The 13,973-nt window shown below is 40.9% G+C and overlaps 1 protein-coding gene across 1 annotated transcript in view; it reads right to left on the minus strand.

The window, feature by feature from the left end:
• The window catches only part of FBLN5 (fibulin 5), a 46,547-nt gene extending 32,865 nt beyond the window's left edge, over positions 1-13,682 (minus strand). Inside the window, exons 1-4 of the mRNA XM_052694044.1 lie at positions 13,013-13,682; positions 10,858-10,912; positions 9,140-9,191; positions 7,772-8,014 (exon numbers count right to left, since the gene is read on the minus strand). Of these exons, the coding sequence (XP_052550004.1) occupies positions 7,772-8,014; positions 9,140-9,191; positions 10,858-10,912; positions 13,013-13,029 (367 nt within the window). The 5' untranslated portion in view covers positions 13,030-13,682. The remainder of the gene's footprint in view (positions 1-7,771; positions 8,015-9,139; positions 9,192-10,857; positions 10,913-13,012) is intronic.
• Between the last annotated feature and the right edge of the window lie 291 nt (positions 13,683-13,973).

The raw sequence follows: 13,973 nt of genomic DNA on the forward strand, positions 1-13,973 counted from the left end.
ACAGTGCCAGCAAATTACCTCTGCCTATACCGTCTGGCAAAACGTACTGCCCATGTGGCTGATTTATACTGGTAAAGGAGCCAATTCATATTTTCTATATATTTTGGCTTAACATCTTGATTGTGACATACAGCCATGGCCAATTTCAGGTTGGAACCGAGAATAAAGAAACAAAACTCACCCAAAAAATATAAGCAAGAGGCCAAGACAAACGGTGACTTTTAAGTCATTGAGAACACTGCCATCTCTAGGTACTGTGGGTGCTGCAAATACATGCAGAGATTAACGTGGGCCCAAGCAGAGCGCTCGTGCTATTAACAGCACTGAAAATAAATAAGCCTTCCTGTTAAGGAAAGTCACTCAATTTTATCATTCGGCACTGAACGCTGCACATCATTCCCCAGGGATGTAAAGAAGGAAGCACTCACACAACCCTGAGGCTCCCAGCAGAATGTTATGCATGGACCATCACCCACAGCCAGAATAGACACTACAGCTAAGCAAGAGGAGTGCAAGCCGCAAAGCCAACAGACTGAGGAAGGGTACTTGTGAAGTCTGTCAATCTTCCAGCACTGTTAAGTGACTCATTTTCTTTTAAGTCCTGTAATTGTGGGCCAGTTTGGCATGACAGCTATCCCACAAAAGAAAACTCTCAATTTGCTCCAAAGCAGACAGAGCTAATCGGTACATTGTGGCTGTAACTGATCTGGCACTGCTGGAATCTCTGGATGTTAAGACAAAATAATGGCAAAGCAGCCACAAGACCCCACATATCAACCCTCTTTCAGTACTGAATCTAAGGAACCACATGGGATTGGAGCCCTGTGCTGGCCAGCACATGCCTGAGGACATGGCAGGCTGGGCACAAGTACTGCTCCTCTGAAATGAATCACATGCAACATCCTGCCAATGAGCTCTTGCTGACAGCTGAAGTCTGTGTATTATCTGGCTTAAAGCCCAGTTGACCAATAACCCCCCAGTTCAGAGACCAAGCTTAAGCAAAGCCATTAATCCAGCTGCAACCCTGTGAATAAGTTAAATCTCTTGGATTCTCTTTCCCTCTGCAGTCTTCAGTGCAAGTAAGATGAGATTCCTGTGTTCTTGCTGCCTTGTCACCAAAGATATCATGCAACTCCAAGGAAAAGAGAAAGCAGGAGCATATCATGAAATAGAGCAGACAGTCTACAGAGATGCCAACCTTCCTGAACTTGGGCTGCTGACTATCAAGCAATTAAACCAGTATGATTACAGTTCAGTCAAGTTCAGTTGTGGCTATAATGTAGACACGTTTATTTCATTTTCCCTTCTCCACAGCACTGCAAGTAATACAGCCTATCAGCGATGCCTGAAAGGCACTGAAACGCAGAGTGATGGACTTACACCTACTATTAGGCTTTGCCATACCCAGGAACATCCCATTTTTCACTCCAGTACAAAGAAATGCCATTTTCTTAATATGCCAGCTTTCTTGGCTTATATGTTTCTTGGTTCAATTTTACTCAACTCTGTGTAAGTACTAGAAGCTTCACAAATAAATGAACTATTTGCCTGTGCTTTAACCACTAGACCATACTCTTCCCACACTGTACTTAGCTAGGAATGAAGGAAATAATCCAAGCCACAGATGGCTCAGTTTAACCTACAGACACATACAGCAACCTTGTCTATCAAGTGAACCCCTCCACCACAAATGGTCACACTTCAGTGAAAAGCAGCATTTGCACGCTTATTCCCCTTTTAAATTCTGCTGGGTAGGATATGCTTATCGGTGCAAGTTCATGTAGGAGTGACCCTCCTAAGAAGGAAGTAGCTGACTCTTGCCTTTTCTCAGCCCCAGCCCATCCTTTACACTGGTTCACTGGTTTCTTAAGAGAGGAAAGAGCTCTGAGCGGTTTCAGATGTACCTTTCCATCCATTAACATCTTATGGCAGACCCAACCATGGAAATACTCAAGATCAGGCTGGATGGGGCTCTGAGCAACCTGATAGAGCTGTGGGCGTCTCTGTTCACTTGCAGGGAGAACTAGATAACCTTTAAGGGATCCTTCCAGCTCAAAAGATTACATGATTCTATGGGTAACTCACAGTTACCTTCAGAAAGACTGTTGGGCTTGTGAATCAATCAGACCACCAGACCAGAAGCACTGAGTCTGGACCCAGAAGAATAACTGTGTTTGTCTAGAGCTGCACATTGTGAATTTATCCACTAGAAGTATATCTGTACTGTGCAGTGTTAATGATCCTTTTTCAATCAGTCCCCTGGCATATAGTCCCCTGTGTAAAGCACATAGTTTGTATTTTCAACATCTTTACCTGTCTTGTCTCATCATTGTGTTAGATAATCAAGGGACAGCCATCTTGAGTTTTGTTAGAACATGAAATGAGCACAGGATAAGTAGATGGTGGCTGAAAATCAGCAGGGTCAAATTGCCACTGCAAATTTTGCAGCACAGATATTCTTGAAGTAAATGGAAGGTAGTGAAAAACTCTGGCACTTCACCTCTACTCTGATCTATGCAATATAAACACAAACAGAAATGCCCAGTGATAGCCAACCAGTCTAACACACTAGAGAAGGAAGTTCCACATGCCTCACTTTGAGCTTAACTGTTGCAGGATTATTAAACAAGGCCTTTTTTTCCATTTGTTTGTTTTTTTTTTAAAAGATAGTTGTCAGGAATCTACCACAGCAGCTATCATCCATTGTGAAATTATTCACAACCCGGAAAAAACATTATTTCAATTTAAACAAGAATCACCCAGCCCCAACATATACAGCATGTTTGTCAAGAACCAAATCCTCTAGCCCAAGTCTTAGCCATCAACTACAGCTTCTTGTGATTTTTAGAGGCAACTTTTCTATTGCAGTGGTAGTATGAGGTTCTTATTTGTATTCCTCCATACAATAGCTGTCAGAAAAAAACATTTAGGAATAAAGGCTAAACATCATGGCCCTTAATTTAATCAGGAAATGTAATCAATTACGTAACTTTTCAGGAGGCTGCCATGAACCTCTTGCAGAATCTATTCTCATGCAATCCTTCTGTTTCTAGTTAATTTGGACATGATGGCAGTGCTGCCTAACAGGCATAATGCACAGTGATCAGGAACTGGCCTCTGAAATAGCAAGACTAATTAGCTGGACCAATTAGGGTTAAAGAAGGCAATAGCAAGAGTTGATTCCATTTGTATTTCCTTTACACAACTCCTTCCAGGGCACCATCTTCTTGCTGCATTTCCCTCCTTTCCCTTCTGTTTCTAACACCATAGAGGTCACTGTAGATATGTTACTATTAGGAGACAACCTGGCTTCATGGCTAAGGCATTGGATAAAGATTTCTGGGCTCTAGTCCCAGCACAGCCGTTGTCCTGCTGCAAGACCTGAGCACCTCATTTCACTTTCTTGTATCTTCATTTCCCTCCTCTCCCCCAGATACACACATCTGGTTCTGTGATTTTACTTGAAAACACATCTAGGCATAGGCTGTTCCTAATGAGGTTGTGCACAGTTCAGGTCATGATTGCAGGCTTGGATGTGGGTTTTAAGTATGCTTGCAATAATATAAATGATAATGATGTAAAATCCATCTGTGCAAAGGTGATTTTTTGAAGGAAGTAGTTTCGTACTATGAACTTAGGACCAGGGATCTGTAGCTGGGGAATGTAGGAGATTCTGGCATTCTGAGAAATAAGGAAATGTGAAGCAACGACTACTGCACAGAGAGGCCTTCAAGAACAATTCTGACTTATGATTGGAAATAGCATCTTTCAATGTCCCTGTTGTTTTGTTTTGTTTTGTTTTCCTGCTTCTTTTTAGTGTTTGTTTCAAAAATGAAGACGATGTCTTTTTCCCCCTATTTTATTTTTTTAATTACCTCTTCCACTGTCTTCTCTTCATTCCATCTCTAGATCATACTTATCTTGCCTTACACTTATATCTTCCCAAACATGTACTTCCATATTTTTGCAGTCTGTTTGCTCTAACTCCTGGATTCAACTATTGCTAAGACACCTTCCCACCTACAAGATCTCCTCACATTGTTGATGTTATCAAGAGGAGTAAAAGCAAAACTCATAGTCAAACCATTACAATTCTTTCCACAATGCCCAGAGGAATCTGTGTTTGAGGCATGTTTTAAAGATTATTGTAAATCGGGAAAACAGTGAGGTGGAGTAAAGGGAAACTGGAAAGAACTCTGGGCTTATGAATGCATAATGCACAAACATGGGCCCTCACTCCAGTGTAATCTTGCCAACAGTTAGGAGATCAAGTGCCACAAACAAAAAATCATCATAAAGACTAAACATTCAGTATTTATAGAGAAGTAGCATTGGAAGATAAATAGTTCAAGCAGTGCTCTTGCATTAGATGTTCATTGCTTTTTTCTGTATCCAGTCTTTTATTTCAGCATTACCTATGGCTGTAAATAATTCCTGATCTCCTTTGGAAAAAATTTACATGTACTTCATACAGTTAAAAGGACAGTATGCTTATACATACAAGGCATAAGGCCTTCAGCAACTCCGGGAGTAAAAGTAACAAGCCCATAGAAGATTTAAAATGAAATTATCGTCAAAGTATTTCTCTGCCATTTGCCACAAATGGCTACAGCTGATTCTGCACCATGCAAAGGAGAATGGGGGGCAGAGCAGGACCGACAGGTGTCATTGAGAAGCACTTGTGCCAGGTAAGTGAAAAGGTGCTTGGTAATAGCAGCAAACAGGACGGCAAAGGAACAGTGGAAGGACACCCAGCCCCTCTCTGTGACCATAAGAGGCCGTAAGAGATGGAAAGGGAGAAAAAATGTTTGTATTTCTTTTTTGCTATGTTGGAATATATCAGCCCCCATGAGAGGGAATGTTATTTGAACCACCTGTGGTGCACATTCTTCAAAGACCCAGGGACAGGGGGCCTTGGCAGGCGGGCCAGGTGCCAGGCGAGGACAGTGACCTTCTCACAAAAAAAGAAATAAGAAAAAAAAAGACCTTGGTAAATCTTACACTGCTTTTAGATCAAATTTTTATCCTGTTTCACTTTGGAAGCCCCCTGAACAAGCTCAGTGTTTCAAAGCTGAGGCTGCAAATCTCCCAAGGAAGGTTCCTGTGTTTAATAAACTGTTTTGACTGGAATTCAAAGGGAAAGTAAAGATTTCTGTTGGCCTAGCAATAGAAAATGTGGCCCAGACCTGTAACCCCATATCTGACCAGACGAAAATGTGTACTCTGTTAAAAACTGGATACTTCTCAGAAACAGCATTAGAATAGTTCTGCTTCCCCTAAAGCCAACAAGCAAAAAGCCTCATCATCTTTAATGGAAATACCTGTGACTAATTTTTTATTTGGAAAGAAGGTCCTGGAAGGAGATGCCAGAACATCAGCATAACAAACCTGTAAGTTATATAGTGGTTCAGCTACTGGGTAGAATATCTTCCAGTTTACTCTGTTCAACCTTTCCAACAGAAAATTAACCCCTGAAGTGCTTCATACTCTAACAGCATACTGAATGCTGACAAGCAAGGAAGTATTGAGCAACCAAAATAGCAGTAGCATAGGCAGTGCTCATAATTTGCTTATTATAAGACATAGCCTTGAGTCAATGATTAAAACTTCCTCAAATGACTCGGGTGAAATGTCAGTGCTGGCTGGGGACCCCCTCAAGGTGCCCTGGTGCCTCATCTCCATGGCTTTCACATCACCCTCACTGACTGCGCCAAAATCCTGCTAAGAGGGGATGAGACCTTTCTACCACCTCTGCACTGAGACATGCAGTACTTCATACATTTCTCCTGGTGCCTATGCTTTCCATTCAGTGGCACATGGGTACAAAAGTAAATACTGCATTAAGACAGAGAATGTATCCACAAGATTTCTCTAGATGAAAACTGAAAACACAGCTCAGCAGAGGCACATTCAATCTGACAGGTCTCGTTTTCTTTAAGTTTCATTTTCCTTCCTCGAACACAAACATGATCTATCTATCATCTGCCCAAATTCAAACCTCATGAAGACTTTCAAAGATTTCTTTCAGCTAAATGTGATACTCAAATGACAGTCTGTCTTTTCCAGTCTATACTTACTAATGTCTCTATTCCTCAAACTTTTCCTCACAATTAAATTGCCATATTTGAAAGTTAAAAAGACAGAAGTGAACGGATCTGACTGAAGAAGGAATTAGCCTCACATTTCTGTTAGCATGAACAGGAACACATATGACTTTTATGGGCAGGAAGTTGCATTATAAATGTTTCCAAAATCCACCTGTTTTGATTTGCGTGGCTTTGTGTGCAGCAAGCCAGCCAGAGTGAAATACAGAAGTTTCATTTCCCCTTTGATTTCAGCACTTCTTTTCTATTAACTGTCCCATTTCCTGACTCATCTACATCAAAGTTACCAAAATAAAAACACTCTTGGAAGCCTACAGATCAATAGACAAAATAACTTAGGATGATCACTTCGCCAAGATCAGAAGGACTAGTTGCAATTTTTAAATGGCTGGATAGTATGTATGCTTATTTTTACTGCAAACACACCAGTTATCTCAGGATTTTAAAACTCTTTGCAAAACAAAACAAAACAAAACTTCTTCCAAGTACAGAAAAATAAGCCTAAAAGAATCTGAATTTGAATCTACAGTCCAGCATCTCCCATTGTGCACCACTCTTCACACGGGAAGCAAATGAGGAACACCATCTGAACACAAGTCCTGACAGAAATTCCAGAATATAGAGGAGAGTCTTCCCAAAAGACAAGCCAGTTTTATCTGTTGTTACAAATTAGTTGCAAGAAGTTAATTACATACACAAATACAAAAACACACCTTATCATTAGGACTACTGAGACACAGAAATAAGCAGTGAACTACATCTCCAGCATGAACCCTGAGCAGTCACCAGAGATTGGTTCGATCCTTATCTCTTGCAGCCAAGTTTGTCATCAAATATTTTGGCTAGTGGAATTTCCTTTGATTTAGTCCAGAAATTTTTTTGCCCATTCCTTCATAACATATCATCATAAGAAGCAAAGAAACCAAAGGGATATATTTTAAATCCTCCTTAAATTCGAGTAACACAAGTATAACTTAGGTATGTTGAATCTGGGATAAGATGGAGTAAGTAAAATCAGAATCTAGATAAAAGATGCAAAAAAAGAAAAACTACCAACACAAGAAAATTTTCACAGTCTTTGATTAATTGTTTTAAGATCTTGATATTCCCAATATTAAAGCTCTTCTGGGGCAGCAATTCTGTACCAGTCACCAACAGAAAATATGTGCTTCAAAGGGCTCACAGTCTAAGTGAAGAATGCAAAGCATGGGAGGAAACAAATCTTATTTATACCACCTACAAGTGGAAGACCTAGTCCAGAAATGTGGACAAGGTCACGTATGATCAATGTTTCATCAGTCCCAGTCTAATGTCTCAAATGCAAACTACATTCTCTCTCAAAGACAGACTCATAAGCATACGAAATGTGATTTCAATGCAATGTCAAACTGACAAATCACCTGCCATTAGATGTTTCATCACACAGTGGTTAATTATCTCATAAAAGTGGGTTATCCGATCAAATAATCAGACTAAAACATTGCTTTGTATAATGACTGCATGAAAGATACAGACTGCATCCTCTAAAACAACGCAGCTGAATTTCAGTATATCAGACTCAAGTGCTACAAGAATAACGAAGAGACAATTACAGGACAATTGTTTCTGCATTGTCAGACAAGCTATAATGTAAATAAATATACAAAATAAAGATTACTGCTACTCACCAGCACACTGATTGTTTTCATCCAACTGGTAACCAAATCGACAAATCAGAGGTCTTGTAACAGTAGGGTAGTTAGGAACAGGGCCTGGCGCTGGGGGTGGTGGATAAATATTTGAATAAGGATTCAGATATGGTGATCGATACACTGGATTTGTCCGTGGTACACATAAATAGCCACCATTCTGGTTGACACACACCATGTCTCCTCTACAGGCTTCAGGAATAGTCCGACATTCATCAATATCTGGAAGGAAAATTGTAAATGTTAAATGAATGACTGCTTCTTACTGTGACCCATCAAAAAAATAGTTAGCACATTTCTCTCAAGACTTTGCTAAAAATTTGATTCTCTGAAACAGAAGAGCTAATCTTTCTTTGTGGAGTCTTGCTTTGAAGTTATATCATACTAAAACTGGAAGCATCCCACATAATCAACATATCCTGTGTTCCAATTGTTTTAATTCAATATTAAAGGGCAGAGGAGGAGAAGGGAAGCCTGCTTTGTTATCTTATAAATGTTTGGCTTAAACACTGATTTACACATGGCTGCAGCATGCTACTGCCTGTTCCTGCTTGTGGGTCTCTCCAAACCACAACACGCAGATCAGAATTTCAAACACTGGTGGTTTGGTTTGCCCAGCTGTGAAACTTGGATCCTGATTTGGAACTCCTGGGCTCCCTCCCATAGAAAAAGTTAGGGATGTTCGATCTGAAGATGTGAGTTAGGCCTCTTCCCTGTTCCTATTAAGATTATTGTTGAATCAAATTTAGAAATTTCCAATTGGTTTACCAAAACAAACCTTTTTTTTTTTTTTTTTGTTCTTGGAGCACAGATGCATTAGGCTGCTGTGACAGAGTAACTGCCTGTTGCTGTTATTCCTTCTAATTGTTTTCATGAAGAAAATGCTGCCCTGTAGACTGGAAGCTTCCATTTACATTCACTGATGAAAATATGCTATAGGGCTAAGTGGGTGTTTCCCTACAACTGCCTCAATGACTGACCTAAAGTTTCAACACAGAGCAGTGGTAGACTTCATCTGTGGTCTCCAGATGGAGGCTGCCAACAAAATTAGTCAGTATAGAGTTTAGAGAAGAAAGAAAAGGAATGTGTACAACCCTTGCTATCTGGGGATGGACTGAGCTCCCCAACTTATCTCAGTGCATTATAGGTATTCGAGAAGCCCTGAGCCAATTAGTATCTCAGTTGTCTAAGTTAGACATTTACTTGGGCTGCATGAACGAACACGCACACTTATCACACAGAGAGAACTTTTCAGCTAAAGCACACCAAAAGGAGAACAATTTTAATTTGATAAAGTTAGCGTTTCTGAGCCCCAATTTAAATTCATTTATTTAATTTAAGTCCTACCTAAGCATTGCCCAGAGGCACGGTCCAGGTCAAACCCATTAGTGCATTGTTGCTAAAATGAGAAAAAAAGAAGACACTCAGTGACAGTGCAATGAGAGGGTTTCAGAGTCAAATGCTCATTTGGATTATTATGCTTAGTACAGTTGCTCAGCACTACACCACAAAGTTCTGTACACCAAAATAAGGAAAGGACAGACAGCAAGGCGTAAACCTGAGACCTCCAACACCTGTGACAGCCCCTTAACTCAGAAGGTAATTCCCACAAGTGGTGACTGGTTAGGTTATTCTGCTGGGATAACCAACATCTGGTGTGCTACTCATTCCGTACTGTTCTTCACTTTTGGAGTCCTGTTTTTGCTAGAACAGAGGAGCTCAGTTTAATGGCGCTAGCTATCTTCCCTAACGCATTCTAGAACGCACATGTGGACAAGTTAGTACTTCTCAACAAGTTAGCCACCTGATCTGTATGGAAGCCATAGATGAAACATAACAAACTTAAAAAAAAATAAGGCTTTTGGTTTACACCAAACCTTTAAATTTTCTGAGGACAATTCTTTACATAACACATATTCTATGCATGCAAGGTTACTGGAAACCTTATTCCTTCCTATCCTATGCTACTGGTTGCCATCAGGGCTGGAACTTGTAGCACCTAATCATTGTCCCTCAGCATTTCTAAAACAGTGACAGTAATGGCAACTTTTGTCAAAACCCATTAAAAACATTCCCTGCTCTCCTCTGTTTTTACTGAGCCTCCAGCAATTCAGCAGTGGGCACACTTAACACAAGTGGATCCTTCCAGTAAAAGAGGCTATGCTAAGGAAGGTGAGCAGGAGGCAACCAGAGAACAGGAAGCAGTGATGTAACCAGAAGGCACAGGGATGGAGTCTACTCAAGATTCTTCTTCTTTTTTTTTTTTTCCCACATCAATATCAGTAAAGATGCCATGTGCAGGAAATATTTTGTGTAACAGAAGAAAACTCACAACTACATTTCAAAGACTTTTGGCAAGAGTATTTAGAAATGCAGCCCTGGACATTGCATATATCTGGATTATCAACTAGGAATCCAAACTTAACATACCTTAGGGAACTGTTTTTCCTAATTTAAAATCCACTTGGAGCCCAAGAACACAAAGAACTAAAGAGAACTAATGTTTCTGCTATTTCAAGAACTGGACTGCTCTACTTTCACTCACCCTCAAAAACCCTGCCTCTTGAACAAAGATGGCTTTGGGCAGAAATTAAAGTGAAGACCTAGGATGCAGTCATTCAGGCTCATAGTCCAAAAATAAAGTCTTAAGACAAGAGTCTGCCAGACTGCTATGCACAGAACATGCCTGTTTACACGAATAAGTTTTCCAAACATGGGTGTTCCCCACCACAGAACTGAGCTATCCTTGCTCTCTTGGGACGGCTTTAATTTTGTTTTTCAGAAGTGTTCGGTTCAGAAGCAGAATCAGGTTTTTAGTGAGGTCCAGGTTTCTACAGAGATATTTTGCTGAGCTGGCAAGGATGAGTCAATAAGCTCAGTCCATGCTCAACTCCAGAATCCGGTTGGCTCCCAGTCCTCCCCTCTAAACCCTTAGACCACACAGCTTCCTTTCCACTTAAACCCGAGACCACAAAGCTTCCTATTCACCTGCTAGCCAGTTAAATCTCATGCCATATAGTGCTTCAGTATATAACAGTACACAGATCCCTCTGTACACCTCTCACCTGTGCTTTTCCAGGATTCGAAATGCAGATGATCAGTGTGAAAGCAGTCAGTATCCTGTAAAGTGCACAGAAAATAGGCTGAAAACCTTTTGATAACCAGGCTCATTATACAGAATTAATTGCACACAGACAAACTAATCTCTAGTGACACTTCAGTGCATTCCAGAGTTTTTTGCTAATATGAATTTGGCCTCTGGAGAGGAAGTAATGCAACTGTGAGCCACATGCAGATCTCAGTCAGTAATTTTACTACAATTTTATAGAACTATGACTAAAATCAGACTGTACTTGTCAACTAACTAATCTGTTTTTTATGACATTTCCATGGAGAAGCTGTTTGATGAGGAAGTGCATAATATTCAATAGAGCATTGTTGCCCCCTCTGTGGCACCTTTCTTTTGACAATAAAAAGTTTTTTCATGCACATTATTTGCTTTTTACAGATGGGTAAACCAGAGCACAGGCCATGGCTAAGCTCATCGTGCAACTCACTGGCAGGGCCGCAGATGACATGCAGGAGGTCCTGAATCCAAGCCAGTTGCACTAACCGCTAAACCACACTGCATTCCCTGGAGACTATATTTGAGATTAAACTATTTTCTTAGGGTCCGATTCTGTCCTTTTCCCCAGTCTTCAGTAATACGTTGCTCTGCAAGTACATACACTGTGCCAGGTCATCAGACACTGGAAGCTGCTATCCTTAGTGAAGATCTCCCACTGTATTACCTCGGCACCCACTGGGGCTTGCTGGGTCTCTTTGCTGCAACCGACAGAGGAGGGTCCCTCACTAACAGCTCTGTGGCTATACACAGGACTCTTCACCTGGAGCATGGAAGTTCTCCAGTCAGCTAACCTGCACCCCTATGTATTTATTCACTGACAGAAAACCAGGAAAGGACAGCAAGAATTGATTTTTTTCTATGTACTGTTTGTTTCAGTCTTCCTTATATAAAGTTTCTTATCAATACAGTTAAACCTAAATCTTGCATAGCTTGGATTCTAGTTCTGAATGGCAGTTGTACATGTTTCCCACAAACCAGCACAGAAATCACAAGATATTTTAGGTAGTCTTAGTTCTGCTACTTCAGTGAGCTGCCAACTTTCTCTTTTAGAGCTGTCTCCAATTTCCAGTGCAAAGTGAGCTGCCGAACAAGAGCTACAAATGCCTCAGACAAAACCACGTACAGAGACTGACACATTTGAACACATTTGCTTCGAGCGTGGAGACAGACACAAGCTCTGAAAAGTAAACACAAACTCTAAAATGGTTGTTCGTAGTGGAGATAACGCTGAGCCTGTTGGCAGCTTCTGAGTGAGGAGGAAAAGCGAATTCTACACAGACTTTTCCTTGACGCAAAACAGTTAAAGTACAACATTATCCATCTGCACTTGCACTTCATTTTTGATTCCTTTAACCTTTTTGAAGTCATTTTAAAGTAGCACAGAATACAAAGACTGTGCCCTCACTTTGCATGTGGCAAGGAAGTACAACAGGTTGTAGCTGAACACTAACACACCTAGCTGCCTCGCATACCTGGGGCTGCACTTTGCGTTATTGCAGAGCAGTGCAAATTAACAAAACCCACTGTAAAGTCAGTCAGACAAAATTCGTATTTTTCTAGATGTCTAGACACTGTTACAGGATAATATATACTTCCCTCCTGGGGTGAAGAGTGACCTTATTGCCTCATATGTGTTCTGTCTGCATCACAATTTGCCCGTTACTGAGCTCTCATGTCCCCTCAAGAGTTATTAACAGACATGCAGCACACCCTGTCAGTGCTACATTCAACTGGTCACAGTAGTTTGTCTGGCAGGCAGAGTATTTTAAAGTAGTAATTAACTTCTGCAGTGGTAACTTATTAGCTTCAAATTAATCACTGCAGCCAGGGGACCCATTTGCCGTTGCAATTCAGCACTCCTACAGATGCTGGGATTCTTAAAGTGCAGAATATAAGTACGCATCAAGAAGAAAATAGTCAGAGAGAGTGCAGCTTTAATAACAGTTTGTCTTTCCCCACCTCTGACCATTGAGATCCCGTCTCCGTGCAAATGGCTTTAGCAAGTGGATTGGCGTACCGAATCCTTGCCACAGATATTTTCCACACGTAGGTTTCCCTTCAGTAAGTACAGAAGTTTCATGCATAGCACTTACCTTTTTAATCCTTGCATGTCCAAAACCGTTGGGGAAAGGTGGAAAAAAACAGAGCTTATGCTGATGAATAACTAGAAAGTGTTTCCAAACATTACCCTCTGCTAGTACTTCAGTTCCTCAGTCATTTATAGTCCAAAGAATGAAAGAGCAAGTAACGGAGAAGATCGGGAGCAGTCTGTACCTCCTCAGACTCTGGAGAGAATACAGAGAAAGCACCTGGTTTTGCTTAGTTCTCTTCTGTAATTCAGCATTAAACCAATTGGAGGAGGAATGTTAAAAATGAACACTTCATTTTCTAAGTATGTTAAACAATGCAAATGGGGGCCTCAGCCTGGGACAGCTGGTTTAGATTACAAAGCTCACCAACTGGCTAGACTCCTCACAACAATCTCGAGGAGCCTGCCAGGATAAAACACTAACAGCTTGAAGGAAAGCCTCTCCCGCTGCAAACTTCTCAGTTAAATGTGCCTCAGAGCAGAGAGCACCGTTATTGGACAGAAACTCTTATCAGGGGACTGGAGAAGGGAAGGGATTGTTTTCCTTGTTCTGAGAACAAAAAAGTCAGACTTTTTGAGGCCCTCTAGCTGGTGTCTCGGACGATGAATATGCAACACCCGCTGCTTCGTGCCAATGGCAAAGCGATGAAAGTTCTGACCCTCTGGGAGGTGAATAACTTGAATTCATGACAATCACAGCTACAGGAACTATATTCCTTAGGGATTATTTGAAAACAGGAATAAACAAATTAAACGTTCAAAGGAAAGCAAATGGTTTGTCTACAAACACTGGTCCTTTTTAGGCTGACCCCATGCTTAAGGGGGCAGTTTTGAAATGAAATTTCTCAGGAAAGACATATCTTGCAGATCTCTAGTTATGAGTGAAGAGGAAGGAAATACAGTCCCTTTTCAGGTGTTTTGCAACTTTGCCCCAGGCACAACTTTGGAAGGTCAAGCAGAACACT

Source organism: Tympanuchus pallidicinctus, unplaced genomic scaffold (genome assembly GCF_026119805.1).
Source record: "Tympanuchus pallidicinctus isolate F22 unplaced genomic scaffold, pur_lepc_1.0 scaffold3, whole genome shotgun sequence".
Classification (NCBI taxonomy): domain Eukaryota; kingdom Metazoa; phylum Chordata; class Aves; order Galliformes; family Phasianidae; genus Tympanuchus; species Tympanuchus pallidicinctus.